Below are 21,024 nucleotides of genomic sequence, written 5' to 3'. Positions count from 1 at the left end.
TCTAAGTCAAACTTGTCTCATATTTTATGTTGTGCACTAATATTGAACACATTAACACAACATCACCACCACCCCTATTACAAAACTCAAAGTGAATTATAACACTTTAAAATTTTTGCAACAGCCACACATCATCAACATAACTGCTCTATCTCAAGTTGGCACGGCTGGAGGCTGGCGCGCATTTAAATTTCTCCAAGCCTCCACAGCAATGGATCTAAGGCTGGGAATTGCCTTCTCAATCAGACATGATCGCATGCAATTTTATGTTCTGTTCAAATTTACTTTAAGTCGCTTACTTAGAGATCACTTGTAACTTTGTGACACTTGCAAAGCATTCAAGGGGCTTAAGATTTGCATGCATGCTGTGCTCGCCTTCACACACTGTGTGCGTTGCACTCATCGTCTTCTTGTATGCAGCTATCTGCTGTACTGCTACACTGATTTGGTGGTGATTGAGTAGACTGTGGAGCATTGTTAGGCAGGCGGCTATTGTACATATTAAAACGTTGGAGGGAAAACATTTCCAAACGAATTTATTACACACATAACCCTCTTTAGCAAGAAAAAATTAAAACAAGTTTGAAATTTGAAGATCTGCAACAATATGATATGGCATAAAAAATACGCTACAGGCTAAGAATGGAATTTTATCAGCTGAAATGTCAAAATGAAGAATGTTTATGGACATATGTGGCATATACTGATTGAGTTTGTTTAGACGATAACTGCGGAGAGCTACATATCCAGCATGGTTAGAGATGGGGTTCTACCGGGTGAATACCCAATGCTTGGTACCTTTTTCGGGTATTTAGAAATTTTCAGATATGTTGGTAATGAAATCATTTTCCAAAAATTTTTTGATGATTTCGAATTCTTTGTATATATATTTCGTCATTCTGTTTGTAACTACTCGAAATATTCGTCTGAGACCCCATAAAGTATATATATTCTTGATCGTCGCGACATTCTATGTCGATCTAGCCATGTCCGTCCGTCTGTCCTTCCGTCCGTCTGTCTGTCGAAAGCACGCTAACTTCCGAAGGAGTAAAGCTAGCCGCTTGAAATTTGGACAAATACTTATAATTAGTGCAGGTCGGTTGGTATTGTAAATGGGCCATATCGGTCCATGTTTTAATATAGCTGCCATATAAACCGATCTTGGGTCTTGACTTCTTTAGCCTCTAGAGTGCGCAGTTCTTATCCGATTGGAATGAAATTTTGCACGACGTGTTTTGTTATGATATCCAATAACTGTGCTAAGTTTGGTTCAAATCGGTCCATAACCTGATATAGCTGCCATATAAACCGATCTTGGGTCTTGACATCTTGAGCCTCTAGAGAGCGCAATTCTTATCCGATTTGAATGCATTTTTGCACGAAGTGTTTTGTTAGGATATCCAACAACTGTGCCAAGTGTGGTTCAAATCGGTAAATAACCTGATATAGCTGTCATATAAACCGATCTGGGATCTTGATATCTTGAGCCTCTAGAGGTCACAATTATTATCCGATTTGCCTGAAATTTTGTACTACGGATCCTCTCATGACCATCAACTTACATGTTTATTATGATCTGAATCGGTCTATAGCCCAATACAGCTCCCATATAAATCGATCTCTCTATTTTCTTGAGCAATTCTTATTCGAATTGGCTGACATTTTACACAATTCTCCAACATGTAATTTAATTGTTGGACCACAATAACATGTCTTGATATCGCTCTAATAACAGAGGAAATCTTTTCTCATATCCCTTTTTGCCTAAGAAGACATGCCGGGAAAAGAACTCGACAGATGCGATCCATGGTGGAGGGTATATAAGATTCGGCCCTGCCGAACTTAGCACACTTTTACTTCTTATAATATCGTCCACATCGGCCCTCCTTTGTATATAAGAGGAGCATTTTTCATCCGTTTTCGATGAAATTTGAAACAGTGAGATTTGATAGACCTCTCTAGACCTCTTTGTTGAATATCGTCCAGATCGGAACATATTTGTATATAGCTGCCAGGTAATACATTTTGGGTATTTATCCATCTCTAAGTATGGTTTATTTAACTACACTAACACAATTTGCTTAAGTAAAAGCGTGCTATGTTCGGCCAGGCCGAATCTTGGGAACCAACCACCATCAATTCTGCTAAAAATTCATACAAACTAAATTTAGTTGAAGGGCATAATTTTATTCTATATACCAAACTCCTGTCAAACCACCAAAAATTGGAGCTTCTAGGAACCGAACAACGTTGAACGAGGGAACGGTTTATATTGGACCTATATCAGGTTATTAACTGATTTGGACTGTATTTGGCACAATTGTTGAAAGTCATAACGGAACAGCACATGCAAAATTTCAGCCATGTCGGACAAAAATTGCGGATTGTAAGAGCTCAAGATGTCAAACCGGGTAATCGGTTTATATGGAAGCTAATATATGAGGTTATAGATTAGACCGTGTTGGCCACAGTTATTGGAAGTTATAACAGAACATCACATGCAAAATTTCAGACAAATCGGACAAAAATTGCGACTTCTAGGGGCTTAAGAAGAAAAATCGATTTATATGGGAGCCATATCTAAATTTGAACCGATATGGCCCATTTGCAATCCTCAACGGCCTACATCAATACTAAGCATCTATGCAAAGTTTCAAGCGGCTAGCTTTACACGTTCGACCGCTATCGTGATTTCGACAGATGGACAGACGGGCATGGCTAGATGGACGCCGAACGTCGAGACGATCAAGAATATATATACTGTATGGGGTCTTAGATGAATATTTCGAGATGTTACTAACGGAATGAATATGGGATTAGTATACCCCCATCTTATGGCGCTGGGTATAAAAATTTTAGAGGTTAACAAACAACCAAAGAATACTTCCTCAATTCTTTGCGAAATTAAATTTTTCATAACAAAAATTTTAAATGACAGTTACTCCTAAGCCCCTATTCGTTTGGAAGAAACCTAATTGCGTAAAAAAAAACTTTAATAACCTAAAACAAGTAAAAGCGTGCTAAGTTCGGCCGGGCCGAATCTTATATATCCTCCACCATGGATCGCATTTGTCGAGTTCATTTCCCGACATCTCTTCTTAGGCAAAACAGGATATAAGAAAAGATTGGCTCTGCAATTAGAGCGATATCAAGATATGGTCCGGTTTGGACCACAATTAAATTATATGTTGGAGACCTGTGTAAAATGTCAGCCAATTCGAATAAGAATTGCGCCCTTTGGGGGCTCAAGAAATAAAATGGAAAAATCGATTTATATGGGAGCTGTATTAGGCTATAGACCGATTCAGACCATAATAAACACATATGTTGATGGTTTTGATAGGATCCTTCGTACAAAATTTCAAGCAAATCGGATAATAATATCGACCTCAAGCGACTCAAGAAGTCAAGATCCCAGTTTGGTTTATATGGCAGCTATATAAGGTTATGAACCGATTTGAACCTTATTTGACACAGTTGTTAAAAGTAAGAATAAAATACGTCATACAAAATTTCAGTCAAATCGGATAGGAATTGCGCCCTCTAGAAGCACAAGAAGTCAAGCCCCCAGATCTGTTTATATGACAGCCATATCGGGTTATGAACCGATTTGAACCATACTTGGCACAGTTGTTGAATACCATAACGAAATACTTCGTGCAAGAATTCATTCAAATCGGAAAAGAATTGCGGCCTCTAAAGGCTCATGAAGTCAAGACCCAAGATCGATTTATATGGCTATAGCTACATCAAAACATGGTCCGATATAAACCATACTTGGCGCAGTTGTAGGAAGTGATATCAAAACACCACGTGCACAATTCCAGTCAAATCGGACCAGAATTGCGCCCTCTAGAGACTCAAGAAGTCAAGACCCCAGATCGGTTTATATAGCAGCTATATCAAAACATGGCCCGATATGGTCCATTTACAATTCCAACCGACCTACACTTATAAAAAGTATTTGTGCAAAATTTCAAGCGGCTAGCTTTACTCCTTCGAAAGTTAGAGTGCTTTCGACAGACAGACGGACGGACATGGCTAGATCGACATAAAATGTCACGACAATCAAGAATATATATACTTTACATGGTCTCAGACGAATATTTCGAGTAGTTACAAACAGAGTGACAAAATTAGTATACCCCCATCCTATGGTGGAGGGTATAATGACTGTTCCTCCAAACCTACAGAAGTTTCCAATGTGAAATTTCACACAAATAAATTAAAATGCTTGTATCTCCTCAATCATTGGTTTAATCTGATATTCTGCGCCGGCGATATGATTAGTTTGCACTCAAAAAAAGTGAACCCCAAGTGAATGAAAATTGAACTAAATGGGTGTAAAATTTACCAGAATTTGGCGCTTAAGATTTTTTTTGTCCCGTTTCGTATACACAATTCCTCATTTTAGGTATATGAGAGTATAATAAACTCAAGTTAGGTTATATATGCAGTGCATTGCGTTGGCGAACATAGTTATGGATCGGAGTGGGGAAAGGGGGAGTAGAGATTACTGACATTTGCTTTCTGGATGTCTTAAGTAGCGGGAAAGATATCTGCCGGAAGTCGATTTCACATACGAACCGTCCTGGCAAAAAAGAATTCTCTCGGTAGTGCATAGAACGATCAGCTGGCCAATCGCTTATAAACCGGTGCGCACTTCTAGAAAATCTGACAAACAACTTCAACTCAGGAATCAGAAGACTGATTTCCAAAGAACACACACCGTGGAAGAATCGATAGAGCAGCGCCACACAACCCACATTTCGACGATGTTTCGGGGAAAAAAAAGAGTTGGATACCTTACCATCTCCAATCAATACCAACGCCCGCCTCTGGTCACGATTAAGCAGCTCCAAGGATGGTTTTGGAGCTCCGGCGCATATATATGCGAGTTATAGTTCTGATGTATGTAGTGAAGATATTAAGAAGATCAGAGGGAGTGAAATATTTCTTCGGCCTGATGTATGTAGTGAAGATATTAAGAAGATCAGAGGGAGTGAAATATTTCTTACACCGCTTAAGAAAGCCCAAGCGCTTAAATGCTTCCTTTGAGACTTCGAATACATTTTTTGACCAACGAACATCATATTGAATCTTCATGGCCAGAACATCAAGTGCTGACTGCTTGATATCTACGCCGTGTCAGACCATATCAAATGCCTTGGAGATATCCAGAGCCACGACCTTACTCTCACCGAACTGGTGAATAGAGCGACTCCAACGTTCAGACAGGAATGCCATCAGGTCACCCACGGAGCTATTTCTGCGGAACTCAGGTTGTCGGTCGCTAAGAAGACTATTGGACTCTTAGCATCTCACAAGATGGTAATTGACCATGCCCTCCATAACCAGCGCGGAACATAACGCTATTGGTCGGTAATTCGCAGGGTCGGTTGCCTCACCCTTCTTGGAGATAGGCTGCACGTTCGCAATCTTCCAACGCGCTGGAAAAACACCCGCACTGTAAGCAAGATTGAAACGATTGCGTAAAGGGCGAACGAGCGCCAAAGAACACTTATTCAATAACGGGGAGTGGTTGATCGCTTTCCGACATAGAAGAATTTCCAACAAACATAACAGTAAATATCTGGTCGTCTGTAATGAGAGTCGAGATAGCTAATGTGTTGCCCGTCATTCTTTTCACAAACGACCAAAAACTTTTACTTCCCCTTGGAGAAGCGAAAACTTTGGCACGAAGACACTGACGGCATACAGTGTAATGAGCCTATTTCGATGAAATTTCTGGTACCCCTCTAAACCTGTTTGTTGAATATCGTCCAAATCGAAACATATTTGGATATAGCTGCCATATAGACCGATCTCCCGATATAGATTATAGCACTTTTCTTCCGCATTTTTGATGAAATTTGAAACATCTGAACGATGTTCGACACAAAGGTGTAGAGGTCTATCAAAACTCACTGTTTCAAACCTCAAATTTATGGGCTCAATACTCTATATCGGGGGATCGGTCTATATGGCAGCTATATCCAAATATGGTCCTATTTGGACGATATTCAACAAAAAGGTTTGGAGGGGTACCAGAACCCGCTGAGCCAAATTTCTTCGAAATAGTATCAAAGCGTCTGGCCGCATTATAGACACCTGGGCAGCTAATGTGGTCACTTGCATCCTTTCTGGGTTCGGACCGTGGCATAGATTGATACCCAATCTTTCAGGTAGTTCTTTATTATCCTAGATACATGGAAGGGCTTTTATTACATCTACCAACCTTAGGCTTTTAAAGGCATTCTTGATGGTTGGGGTAGCTTACAATATGATCGGCCTCGTAAAGTGACTGACGTCTTTTGCCGCATACACTGTGTAGTGAACATAGTGAGCACACTATTCCCAGTGCATGAGACAAGGGAGGGCGATACTGAGACATTAAAGTGATAGCAGCCGACCGTGCCAACGTACTGCTCCTAATTTACAACAGCTGCCTACGAGATGGAATATTTCCTGACGCTTGGAGGAAACAAAAGCTGTGTTTAATTAGCGAAGTAAAGGAGAACATCGCCGTAAAGACCACTGTGTATCCTAGCCACAGTTGGCAAACTACAGCTCGGAGGCCACCGTGGCGCAGAGGTTAGCATGTTCACCTATGAAGCCAAACGCCTGGGTTCAAATCCCGTCGTAAACATCAGAAACTTTTTCAGCGGTGGTTATCCCCTTACTAATGCTGGCTACATTTGTGAGGAATCCTGCCATGATAAAACTTCTCTATCAAGTGATGTCACTATGCGGCTCGCCATTCAGACTCCGCATAAAAACAGAGGCCTCCTATCATTTAGCTTAAACTTTAATCGGACTGCACTCATTGATGTAAGAGAAGTATCCCGTGTTCCCTAATGGAATGTTCATGGGAAATTTAGTTACTAGTTGTCAAACTACTTGAGCGCCCCATTAAGCCAAGACTCGATGAAGCCATCGGAGCCATGGGATGTCTCCCCCCAAAGGACAGTATGGGAAATCGACACTGGGAGCTATAAAGAGGTAATAATAATGTCTCAGTGTCGCCCACCCTTATCTTATGCACTGAAAATAGTGTGTTCACTATGTTGTACAAGGTATCCGCATTCATCTTGTCTACTGAGCTTCTCATTCCGAATTTTTGCATGACGATTTTATACCTGAGTCAATTTCAATTCAATTTCTTCTTGGCAGTTTTGTATGCGTCATGCTCCGTCTCAGTGCGATAGGTTCTTTCATATTTTCTTCTGGTCTTCGTGCATTTTCGCCTGCATTCGTCGATCGAAGCATTCCACCAGTTTACAGCATTGCGGTTTGATTTTGTTTTCGTCTTAAGCATTCCTCCGTTACACGAGCTTATGAATTTCAACAATAAGTTGAGTATCTCTACGGGCTTGATCTTCTCTCAGGTATCTGCCAATCTGGTATGGAAGTGAAGTTGTGTCAAGCTTGCTAACGGTCCATCTTTTATTTGCCTCGCAAATATTTCTTGGCTGCGAGTTCTCATCGATTCTCAAACAGATTGAGATATATTAATGGTCGCTTCTCGCAAATTTCTCCAAAATACTAAATTCTCTTGTCTTTAAGATAATAGTCTCTGAGACAAAAGTAACATCCGGTATAGTACCCTCACAATCTGCACAGCGGAAAGTCGGTGTGACGTCAATATTCGGGGTGACTATCCCTAGTTGTGTGATCATCTCCAATACTCTCCTTCCTCTCTGTAGTCCGTAGTTCGCATTCCCCAATCAGCAGCGCGCGAGCTCGTTGCTGTCGCTTGGGATAAGCTAGCAGCTTTTCAGTTGGAATCCATACAAAGCCATTTCCGCATTCGCTGTCATATGTGGGATGTATGCAGCATGGATACTATTTTGAAGCAATTCCAGATTCATTTTGACGCCACAGTCAATTGGACATATTGGCTTACTGTTCGCTGAAAATTATTATGTCTGCTTCCTTCTCTTTCATTATTTGTGGCAAGAGAGTGTGGTCAATTTAGCTCTGTGCATATTTGTTTGTAGAAACTTCACTGTGTTCTATTCCCAGTGTTTTTGCAATTTTGTGATCCAGGCAAGTGATCTGTTGACCTGTTTTCTCTCTGTGAGCAGAAGCAACATCTCATTTAATTACTGGACTCCTTCCTTATGTGGCCTGTTTCGCCACATACAAAGGCTCCTATTCTTTCTGTCCGGGCGGGCCCTTGTTGTCCCCTTGCATATATCCCCAATCGGCAACTACTATAGATTATCAAGATGCTCCTTTGCTTAAGTAGCACATTTGCATCAGTTGCTGACAGAGACACGAAGGCTCTCCTTTGCTCTCTATTATTTGTGGCCGTTAGGCGCACCTCTATGTGCTGCGTAGGTGTCTTCGTCATCTTCGTGATGACAGATGTACATACTTCGTCTTCCATTGTGAGTGCATCTAGATCAAGAATTTCAGTGGTGACAATCGACTTTATATCTCGCACTATAGTCTCGTCCTTCAGTGTGCCCTTAATAGTCTCTCTAAAGGTGTACTTGTTCCCTCCTTTTCTCATTATGAGGAGCATGGAACCAGTTTTTGTCATCCGGACGGTTTGCACTGCGACCTGGACATCATGAGGGTTTCTGTGACCCTCACGGGGTTGTATGACGACGGTAACTGGTCGTTTTCTTTGCTAGATGATAACAGTCGGAATTTTGATTATAAGTAGGGCGGTGCCGATTACGACTGTACCTACACCTACCCTATAAGTACAATGTGGGACCTATATCCAATTCTGAACTAATTTTGATGAACTCGGCGAGCAAACATGTTCAAACTATAAAAACTACTGTTGACAAATGACAACATTATGGCAAATTACCCAAAATCTGACGAACCATATATATGGGAGCTATATCTAATTCTAAACCGATTTCGAGCAAACTTCTCAGATAATGTGGTAGTCGTCGAGGAAAGCGTGGTGCAAAATTTTGGCAAGATTGGTCAAACAATGAACTTGCAGTGGCTCTTGGTGTGAAAATCTAGCGATACACATTTATGACAGCTATATCTCAATCTGGGCCGTTTTCTATGAAATTCACCAGTAATATTGAGAGTCATAAGAAAATCCTTCCTGCAAAATTTCGACAGAATCGGTTAACAAATGAGCACTTTTTTGCAATATTTCTCAAAATCGGACGAAAATTTATATTCAGATACTTAAATCTGAACCGATTTCGAGCAAACTCCTCAGATACTATGGCAGTCATCGAGGAAAGCGTTTTACAAAATTTCGGCATGATGGGTCAATAAATGCGGTTGCTGTGACTCTAGAAGTTAAAATCGGGCGATACATATATATGAGAGCTATATCTAAATCTGAAACGATTTCCATGAAATCCACCAGTAATGTCGAGAGTCAAAAGAAAATCCTTCCTGCCAAATTCCAAGAGAATCGGCTTACAAATTATATGGTTATATGGGAGCTATATCCAGATCTGAACCGTTTTTTTTTTTTCATTTTCAAAAGACTTCGTCTCTAGGCCAAAAAACATGCCCATACCAAATTTGCTTAGTGAATTAGTTTGTAACACCCAGAAGGAAGAGAGATAGACCCATTGATTAGTATACCGATGGACTCAGAATCACTTTCTGATTCGATTTAGCCATGTCCGTCTAAAGCACAAACAATGGTCTAAATCCGGACAATATCCTGCAATGGAATCTCAATAAGATTTTAAGACCAAAAAAAAAAGAAAGCGCAAACAGCAAAACAATATAACTTTGAGTAGATGGGAACAGTAGGAATATTGGATATAAAGTAAAAGGAACAAATAAAAGCGTGCTAAGTTCGACCGGGTCGATTCTTATATACCCTCCACCATGGATTGCATTTATCGAGCTCTTGCCACGGCATCTCTTTTTAGGCAAACAAAGGATAAAAGATAATATTTGCTATGTTATTGGAAAAATATCAAGTTATGGTCCATTCAACTGAATATTAGTAACCATAGTAAAAGTCATTGTGTAAAATTTCAGCCAATTTTAGTAAGAATTGCGCACTTTAGAAGAAGTAAAATAGGGAGATCGGTTTATAGGGAAGCTGCATTAGGTTATAAACCGATTTCTGCCATATTCGACACGTACATTCAAGATCATGAGAGAAGCCGCTGTACAAAATTTCAGCTAAATCGTATAATAATTGCGCCCTCTAGTGTCTCAAGTTGTTAAGACCCGGTTTATATGGCAGCTATATCAGGTAATGTACCGATTTGAACCATACACAGTTGTTTGAAGTCATAATAAAACACCTCATGCAAAATTTCAGCCGTATAAGCCGTTTCGTATAAGAATTGTGCCCTCTAGCGTCTCAAGAAGTCAAAATCCCAGATCGGTTTATATGGCAGCTATATCAAAACGTGGACCGATATAGCCCATTTACAATCCCAACCGACCTACACAAATAAGAAGTATTTGTGCAAAATTTCAAGCGGCTAGCTTTACTCCTTCGAAAGTGAGCGTGCTTTCGACAGACAGACTGACGGACGGACATGGCTAGTTCGACTTAAAATGTCATGACGATCAAGAATATATGTACTTTATGGGGTTTTAGACGAATATTTCGAGGAGTTACAAACAGAATGACGAAATTAGTATGCCCCCATGCTATGGTGGAGGGTATACAAATCTTCTGACCTCATGACCAAACAATGATTTGTTTAATTCATTAGCTTGTTAATAGATATAGCCCAATCACCTTTTAAAATACATAATGCATCTCCAATATGGTTTTTTTTCCATAATCGCTGTCAAACTTTACACTAAAGCCACAAATACCCACACCATTATGTAGGACATCTCCTGAAAAAAGACTTAATGTCGAGACATTAATCTTTTTACACAGTATGCGTTGTGCTGTTTGAGTTCACTTCAAGTTGAAAACATGTGTAGCCAGAACTTTATATGGAAATAACAACAACGACGACATGAACTGCAAACTAACATGCAAACAAGAAGCATGATATAGAGGATTATTCATCCACTCGTCTGGAGGGGAAAAGGAAGAAATTGTTGTTGTTGAAGCATTGCGATAACATAACAACGACAAAGCGAACTAAACATCATCCTCATCACAGTCGGCATTCTGATGGTGGTGTTGGTGATGGTTTATAATAAGGAAACAAGTAATCATGAAAAATAACACAAACATCTCTCTAGAACTTTTGGAGGGAGTCTCTGGGGTTAGGAAATGGAAATGTCCAATGCGACATTAACTGTTTGTTGTCTAGCTTTCACATATTTAATGATGAATAATAACATTTTAATACACAACTAATGGCGTACATCCAATAATGAACGATTGGGCAACTATAAAAAGTTTTGGATAGAGGGGATATGGAATGACAAGGTTAATGAAGTCATTAATGTAGCATATGAACAAATTTGGCAATTGTCTTTAAGTAATCATTTAGGGTGCCCAAAACAAGTGCACTGTAACCGTGTATATGACGGCTATATTTAAACATAGTCCGATCTGAACCATATTTGGGTCCTATGTTAGGAGGCGCAAAACTATTCACTGTATCAAATTTCAGCGAAATCGAATAAAAAAATAAAGCTTTTATGGGCTTCATACCCTTTATATGGAGATCGGACTATATATATTTAAGTCAGATGTCGGTAGGCTTAAAATAACTCACTGTTTGAAATTTCAGCGAAATCAGGTAATAAATAGAGTTTTTATGGGCCTCAGACCCATTATCGGCAGATCGGTCTATATGACAGCTATATCTAAATATAGTCCGATCTGAACCATATTTGGGTCAGATGTCGGGAAGCTTTAAACTACTAACTGTTTCAAATTTCAGCGAAATCGGGTAATAAATAGAGCCTTTATGGACTTCAGACCCTTATCGGCAGATCGGTCTATATGACAGCTATATCCAAATATGGTCCGATTTGGCCCGTTCAAGATCTTAACCAACGTGCATAAAAACGACGTATCTGTGCCAAATTTCAGCTCAATTTTTGAAGGCTGTAGAGTGATTGCAACAGACGGACGGACAGACACACGGACATCGTTAAATCGTCTTAGAATTTTACGACGATCCGAATTTTATATACTTTGTAGGGTCAAAAATTGATATTTCGATGTGTTGCAAACGGAATGACTAAGTGAATATACCCCCTATCCTATGGTGGTGGGTATAAAAACTTTTTTCTAATGGGGTTATAGAAATTCACATAAATAACTTTTAATATTTGTATCTCCTTACGATAAACAAGAGCTTGGTTCTAATAGGGCTATATCGCAAATTGTGCTAATACCCGGGCTACGGAACCTGAACTCGTCTCTTATCCTTGGGTGCGGTTTGAACTCGAACCAAGCTAGCTCAACTTCAAACCGAACTTAAACTCTAATATTTACTCTGGCTTAAAGGCCTCAACCAAGTCGACTTCCAAGCCCTGGTTAATACGCTCCATACCTGGCACAGTTGAAAGAGGTGCTAACCTGACTAAAAATTTCCCTGAAGTCGGTTGCAAAATCTGAACTCTGTTCTCTGGTACATGAATTCGCTGACAACATGCTACGATTGTAGAAAGAAACAAGTAAAAGCGTGCTAAGTTCGGCCGGGCCGAATCTTATATACCCTCCACCATGGATCGCATTTGTCGAGTTCTTTTCCCGGCATCTCTTCTTAGGCAAAAAATGATATACGAAAAGAATTGCTCTGCTATTAGAGCGATATCGAGATATGATCCGGTTTGGACCACAATTAAATTATGTGTTGGAGACCTGTGTAAAATGTCAGCCAATTCGAATAAGAATTGCGCCTTTTGAGGGCTCAATAAGTAAAATAGAGGGATACCGATACAATACCGATTCAGACCATAATAAACACGTATGTTAATGGTCATGAGAGAATCAGTCGTACAAAATTTCAGGCAAATCGTATAATAATTGCGACCTCTAGAGGCTCAAGAAGTCAAGATCCCAGATCGGTTTATATGGCAGCTATATCAGGTTATGAACCGATTTCAACCATACTTGGCACAGTTGTTGGATATCATAACAAAATACTACGTGCCAAAATTCATTCAAATTGAATAAGAATTGCGCCCTCTAGAGGCTCAAGAAGTCAAGACCCAAGATCGGTTTATATGACAGCTATATAAGGTTATGGACCGATTTGAACCATACTTGGCACAGTTATTGGATATCGTAACAAAACACGTCGTGCAAAATTTCATTCCAATCGGATAAGAATTGCGCACTCTAGAGGCTCAAGAAGTCAAAACCCCAGATCGGTGTATATGGCAGCTATATCACGTTATGGACCGATTTGAAACATACTTGGCACAGTTGTTGGATGTCATAACAAAACACGTCGTGCAAAATTTCATCCCAATCGGATAAGAATTGCGCACTCTAGAGGCTCAAGAAGTCAAGACCCAAGATCGGTTTATATGGCAGCTATATCAAAACATGGACCGATATGGCCCATTTACAATACCAACCGACCTACACTAATAAGAAGTATTTGTGCAAAATTTCAAGCGGCTAGCTTTACTCCTTCGGAGGTTAGCGTGCTTTCGACAGACAGACGGACGGACGGACGGACGGACAGACGGACGGACATGGCTAGATCGACATAAAATTTCACGACGACCAATAATATATATACTTTATGGGGTCTCAGACGAATATTTCGAGTAGTTACAATCAGAATGACGAAATTAGTATACCCCCCATCTTATGGTGGAGGGTATAAAAACAGATCTTAACGCTGCAAATCAAATAAGGGTTTAAGATCTTAAAATGTTTGTAAATCCCCAGTAGGAGTTCTAATCGTGTTTTCCTTTTTTTTTTGTGTCTCCATTTAAAACAAATTTAATCAAATTTACCAAGACCTTTCCGGCGGTCTTTATTTCCCTTAAACTCGTGGGACCAAATATGACATGGATGTTGGAAATCATTACACACATCTTTGTTCCAAATTTGAGCCAAATCGGATCAATATTAAGGCCTCTAGGGGCTCAAGAAGTTAAATCCGGGGATCGGTTTTTACGGGCGCTATATCCAAATCTGAACCGATATGGCCCATTTGCAAATCCCAACGACCTACATCAATAAGAAATATCTGTGCAAAATTCCGAGCGGGTAGCTCTACGCGTTCAATCGCTTTCGTGATTTCCACAGGCGGACGGACATGGCTAGTTCAATACAGAATTTCGATAAATTCTAAAATCAACAAAATTGTCCACAAAATTTAAATTTGGATACATTTTTTTTAAGTTAAATTCCATAGTGGTCTTAAATCAGTTTTATAAACCGTTTATAACTATCTTCGATTTTTTTATCATTCTAATCTAAACTAAAATTCATTTTCTCTTTTCTACAGATTTCTACAATTGCTGCAATGAAGTATTTGGCTCATGTAGAACATCCTGTGAAAATGTAAGTAGTCTTCTCCATGCAGATACGAAAATCCAACAACATAAAACTTGATCTCCTTCATTGCTGCCTGTATACAGCACATAGAAGTTGTCATGGTTTTTGGCGATCGACAGGGCACTTATACCCAGCAAATAAGCTTATAGCCCCAATTGAAGTTTGTGAGTGTGTGTGTATCTAAAACAGCATATAAATTATTTTAAAACTGACATTAAAACTGATTAATGACAAGCAACTACTTCAAGTTGTGCTTTTAAATACTCCCAGAAAACGAAACGATAAAGCCAGAAACTAAAAAACATGTGTATATCCAAACAACAAGGCTTAAAATCTATTCTGTCCTTGTTGTTTAAGCTAGTCGCCAGACCATTCTTCTCCCCTCGGTAATATGAGGCCAAAAATAAATAGCTTTGCAAATAACTTTGAAAATCTTAGCCAACGGCTACATATCAGTTGCACTTGATGAACATATTTTCATCAAATTGAACTAGTTTTTCATAGTCGGTCTGTCTTTTTGTTTGTCTTTCTTTCATTTCGGTTGCCGCTCAGTTGGTTAATGTAGTTTAATTTACATTTAAATGAATTTAAGACATAACATATGGCAACACTTGAACAGGATATCGGCTCGGAGGGGCTTTAAAGCATGTAACCGACCACAGATCGTTGTCGCATGAGATTTAAATGTTTAAAGAGGAAAAAATATTGAAATACCAAAAATCGTCATACAAATAGCAGCGAATACATGTCAAAACTAATTGCTTACCTTCCTTTTCAATTTCCAAAGCAGACAATTTGCTGGAAACACTTAAAAATGGTTAATGGTGGCCATAAAGGCGAAATGTACCATGGAAATTAAGACACTAAAGAAAAGTGGATTGTAGCATACACAGTAACCTTTTTTCCCATAGAAACCTAAGAATATGCAAGTGCACTTAAAAAAAAGTGACCCAATGGATGTTACATTACATTAAACTACTTTCGAATATAGTTGAACTTCATATAGCGCCTAAGACAATTTTTTTCGCTTTTAGTTAATGCATTTCTAAAACATAATAACATCAAATAAACTTCGTTATGGTTCAACGGTAAATAAATGGAACTAAATTATTCTTTATTCAGTCTATATGAGGAACAATTTGAACTAAACTCAATACAATTGATGGAATAAAATGTTCGAAATTTGTTCTGTGTGTTAGTACATCTGTACAAGCGTTCTGCAAAATCTCTGCTATATTTCATTCAGTTTTAACTAATAGACATGAAATAATTCTTTTAATTGTTGATGTACTATTTCTTCTCATATTGATACTTGGTTTTATTTTATTAATATTGGATTGCCCAAAAAGTAATTGCGGATTTTTCATATAGTCGGCGTTGACAAATTTTTTCACAGCTTGTGACTCTGTAATTGCATTCTTTCTTCTGTCAGTTATCAGCTGTTACCTTTAGCTTGCTTTAGAAAAAAAGTGTAAAAAAAGTATATTTGATTAAAGTTCATGCTAAGTTTTATTAAAAATGCATTTACTTTCTTTTAAAAAATCCGCAATTACTTTTTGGGCAACCCAATATATTTCGAATTTACACTTTGCTAATACATATATATTTCGTATATAGTTACTATTAAAATAAAAATGTTTACACTTTTAGTTTTCAATGGCTGTTGAAAAATTCCCAATTGGAAATAAGCACCATATTTTCCCAGAAGATCCGCTTCGCCATATATATATACATATATATATATAAAAATGAATTTGGGTTTGTTTGTTTGTATGTTTGATTGTATGTTTGTTTGTGTGTTTGTAAATTTGTTTGTTCCGTATGGACTCCAAAACGGCTGAACCGATTTCTTTCAAATTTTCACAGATTGTGGTGAATGATCCGGAAGGAGCAATAAGCTATATAAATTATTGATATCGGCAGGGGGGCGGACCCTCCCCCTTACCCTAAAAGTACGACCCCAAAATAAAAGTCAACCGATCGGGACAATATGGAATTCAAATGAAAGGTATTCAGGAGTAGACTACGAATTTCATATTAATATTTGGATCCAAGTAACTGGAGAGAGGCCACGACCCAAAAACCCCCTAAAATAGGTTTATTAGACGATAATGACAATGTGGGACTCGAATGAAAGGTATTCGGGAGTAGATTACGAAAATGGTCAGGAAGGAGGAAAAGGTTTTTTAGTTTGTCGATATTGGAAGGGGGCGGACCCTCCTCCGTTACCCTAAAAACACCATTTAAAAAAGTGGACCGATAGGGACTATATGGGTACCAAATGAAATGTATTGGGGAGTACAATACGAATATGGTATTAAAAATTGGGATCAAGTATGCGAGGAGCCGTCCATCCCCAAAAACTCCCCCAAACAAACATATTGGACGTAAATTTCAATATGGGACTCAAATGAAATGTATTCGGGACTAGACTACGAATATAACAAAAAAAAAAATGAGGTCCATGTAATTGGGGATCGCCCCACCCCCAAATGACAATATAATTCGATCATAGCTAGATGAGCCTCACATTAAATGTATTTGATAGCAGATTACGAATATGACATTAAACTTTGTGTCCAAGAATCTAGGTGGTGCTTTACTTTCTAAAGTCGCCTCCATGAGTTTATTTGACCTATTAAAACAATGAGGGACCAAGTGATAGATATTTTTAAGTGGAGTGCGTTATTCAAATTTGTGCTCAAGTGGCAGATGGAGTGAGGCGCACAATTGTCCTACGCCCCCAGCAAACGGCTGTATACACCAATTATGACAATATGGAGTTCAATTCAAAGTATAATTTTGTGGACTGCGAGTATGAAATCTTGAGAATGTCAAGACGATCAAAAATATACATATATATTTTCGGAAAGACGAAATTAGATTATGATGGAGGGTACAAAAAGAAAAAACTAATTTAGTGGTCTAGGCCGTCAGTTTTTGTACTGAATTCTTAAATTGATAATGATTATTGTAGCAACTATTATTGAAGGAATATCCAGTGCTCGAAATTGATCTGATATTTTTAGCATGGGTAAGCCTATGATGCATACCCATGCGCAACGGTGACATTAGATAGGCCGTCAAAAGTGGAAATTCGATTGAACTCAAAAATAGTCAAAATGATGGTCAAAAATGTGATGGGAATCAACAGTGAACACCACCAACAACAGATTCAGCGCCATCTATTGGGAGACAGAAATTATTGGAATAGCCAACCAAACCCGAACAAAGAAAAAGAGAGCGAGAGGTACAGGAGAGTGTGTTCAAAGTTCATCATATTCTTTTCACTACCGTTTTGACATGTTTTCTGACTGTTTGACTGTTTTCGGTATTATTTTTTTAACCCTCCTACCCTGGGACAAGCTTCCACAATAGTCTTAAAGTTTTATAAAAACATGGCCACAAAATATATACGTAACATAGCGAATGCAAAGAAGAGTAATTGAAAAGAAAGTTATAATTCATATGGTGTAAAAGGTAGCGCAGCGAAACGGGCCGGGTTCAGCTAGTCTTATATTGTATATAAAAATCAATTTGTGTTTGTTTGTTAGTTTGTGTGGTCCTTATAGACTCAGAAACGGCTGAATCGATTTTCTTGAAATTTTCACAGATGGTTCATAATGATCCCTTGGTGAAAATAGGGTACTAAATTTTTTGATATCTGAAGGGGGACGGACCCTCCCCCTTACCCTAATTTTCAGAAACGCCAGATCTCGGAGATGGGTGGTGGGATTTAAGCTAAATTTTGTGTGCTCTCATATAGAACCCTAAAAATAAAAATTTGGTATTCAAATTTCGAATGGGGTACCTAGGGGCCACCCCACCCTAAAACCTACCAAACATATATTTAGAACATTCACGACAATATGGGACTCAAATGAAAGGTATTTAGAATAAGAAAACGTATCTGACCCCAAGCCCCAAAACATCCCTAAATTGGACATATTTACCGACCATGGTAATCTGGGACTCAAATGAAAGGTATTTGCGAGTAGAATACGAATCTAATATCCAAATATGGGACCACGTTTCTGGGGGTCTACCCTTTCCCCAAACAGGACTTATTGACTGACCATGGGAACATGGAGCTTAAATAAAAGGTATTTAAGTGTAGAATTCGATCCTGATATCCCAATATGGGACCAAGTGATTGGGGTGTCGCCTCTCTCCAAAAATATCGCTCAAAGTGGAGAAATTTACGACCATAGCAATATGGGGCTCAAATGGAAGGTCTTTGGGAGTAAAGCACGAATCTGACACCAATATTCGGGAAAAATGTCTATGAGGCCACCCCACCCCCACAACACCGCAATAAGAAGTTTAAATGAGATTAGAAAACAAATTTGATATTCAATTTTGGAGCCAAGTGTTTTGGGGTACGCCATAAAGCACCCCCTAAACTGATGTTCGTTGGGAATAAACTTCATGTCCATTGGGGATAAAGAAAGAATTTGATATCCATATTTGATTCGAAATTTCTGAGGTGCCATCCCTCCAGGAACCGAGAAGGGGCAAACTCTCACCCATCAATAAGTGCTTTCCAATTCAAGTTTAAACTCAATGATAAGGGACATTTTTTTAGAAGGGGATAAACACCGCTTTGTCCGATGTTCTCGCCAGGATTCGAACGCGTTCAGCGTCATAGGCTAACATCGCACGAATTCGATATCAGCATTCAGGGCGAAGTGTCCCCACCCTAAAAAGTTATTAGAGAGTTAAAGAAGGCGGAGCGGAGCGGGCCCTGTTCGGCAAGTCCATAATATTTTACAGTCTGTTGACAAAGAAATGAAAGTGCTCAGTATGGACACATAGTTTTATTCTCAAACTAAAAAATCTCGGTTGGGCTTGTAAATGGGCTATATTGGTCCACGTTTTGATATAGCTGCCATATAAACCGATCTGGGATATTGACTTCTTGAGCCGCTAGAGGGCACAATTCTTATACGATTTGGCTGAAATTTTGCACGACGTGTTTTATTATGACTTCCAACAACTGTGCTTAGTATGGTTGAAAAATCGGTTTATAATCTGATATAGCTGTCATATAAACCTATCTGAGGTCTTGATTTTTTCAGCGTCTAGAGTGCGCAATTCTTATCCGATTGGGCTGAAATTTTGCACGACGTGTTTGGTTAGGACTTCCAACAACTGTGTTAAGAATAGTTCAAATCAGTCCATAACCTGATATAGCATCCATATAAACCGATCTGGGGTCTTGAATTCTTGAGCCACTAGAGGACGCAATTATTACCCGATTTGGCTGAAATTTTGCATGAGGTGTTTTTTTATAACATTCAACAGCTGTGCTAAGAATAGTTCAAATCGGTTCATAGCCTGATATAGCTGCCATATAAACCGATCTGGGGTCTTGACTTCTTGAGCCTCTACAGGGAGCAATTATTATCCACACAAGAAACATCCAATTGTTTAAAGATAAATTGTTTACTACAATAAATACCAAAATGCATAACTAAAACCCTGGTGTTTTATTTTTTGTTGCACTTCGCTCTTCCACGCAACATAAGAACCTTACACTATGGTCCATCTCACATGTCCTACAAGCCAAAAATACGGTTTTAAATCCACCACTGAAGAGTTGGTCATTTTGTCATTCCATTTGAAAAACACCTAATTATGCATTTTCAATCCTACAAAGTTAACATATTAGACGTCGTAATATTCATAGACGATCTAGCCATGTCTGTCCGTCTATCTGTTAAAATCACTTTACAAACTATAGTTCAAAGATGGCCTATATCTTGATATAGTACCCTTTATTGTGATCTCCTAATAAACATTCCTGAGTTCATAAAAGTCATATTTTTGTCCCGATTTCAATGAAAAACTGTGTATGAATAAAGAGATATCCCGATTTCACGTTTGAGCCAATATATGTGTATATACCACACTTTTTCGCCATTACGGTGAATTGCATGGACCCCTCAACATCTGAGTGTGGACCAGATTTGATCATATTTGTATGTAGCTGCCATATAGCCCTATTTCCGATTGAAGACATCGAACGCATAAAAGCCGGATTTCCTACCCAGAATTTTCGAAATTTTGAAGAGATTCCATGACACTCGTTACAGTCTATATCAGAACTTTGTAATAGTATTAGGCGCCACGACATCCATGGTTTTGTTCTGCTCTCTTAATGAATACACAGAAACAACGAGAAGTGAATTAATTTTAAATTATCCACTGCGATTTTTGTAGTAATTAACTTGGTATTTACATATTGAAAAAACCTACCAAAAATTTAGTTCAGCCTACCAACCTACCAAGAGAATAAAAATCTTGGCAAAAACGGCAACACTAATTCTTTTAATTTTGTGAGAGAAGTGCCAATTTCTATGTGAAATAAATAAATAAACCATGTCGACATTTTATACCCCTACGTGATACGCACTTTCTTAAATAATACAGTCCGCGCTCAATAAAGCACGATTTTCAAATCGTGTTTCTTTGAATTTTCAAAGGAAATTGATAAGAACAATAACAAATACCATTAAACTCTGCTTTGTTTGCCGATCTTCGCTTCGTTTAATCACCGCTCTTCATTACAGCTATAACGACAGCATATCAACGCACCCACGCGACTGCTATTGATACAAGGGTAG

The 21,024-nt window shown here is 38.7% G+C and overlaps 1 protein-coding gene across 1 annotated transcript in view; it reads left to right on the top strand.

The window, feature by feature from the left end:
• Positions 1 to 21,024, top strand: part of LOC106093005 (reversion-inducing cysteine-rich protein with Kazal motifs) — a 235,544-nt gene that overhangs the window by 103,973 nt on the left and 110,547 nt on the right. The window contains exon 3 of the mRNA XM_059370770.1: positions 14,349 to 14,404. Coding sequence (XP_059226753.1) covers positions 14,349 to 14,404 — 56 coding nt within the window. The remainder of the gene's footprint in view (positions 1 to 14,348; positions 14,405 to 21,024) is intronic.

The sequence above is a fragment of the Stomoxys calcitrans genome, chromosome 1, assembly GCF_963082655.1.
Source record: "Stomoxys calcitrans chromosome 1, idStoCalc2.1, whole genome shotgun sequence".
In the NCBI taxonomy this organism is placed as follows: Eukaryota; Metazoa; Arthropoda; class Insecta; order Diptera; family Muscidae; genus Stomoxys; species Stomoxys calcitrans.
The sequence above is the reverse complement of the archived record's forward strand: the minus strand, read 5'-3'. Positions and strand labels throughout refer to the sequence as shown.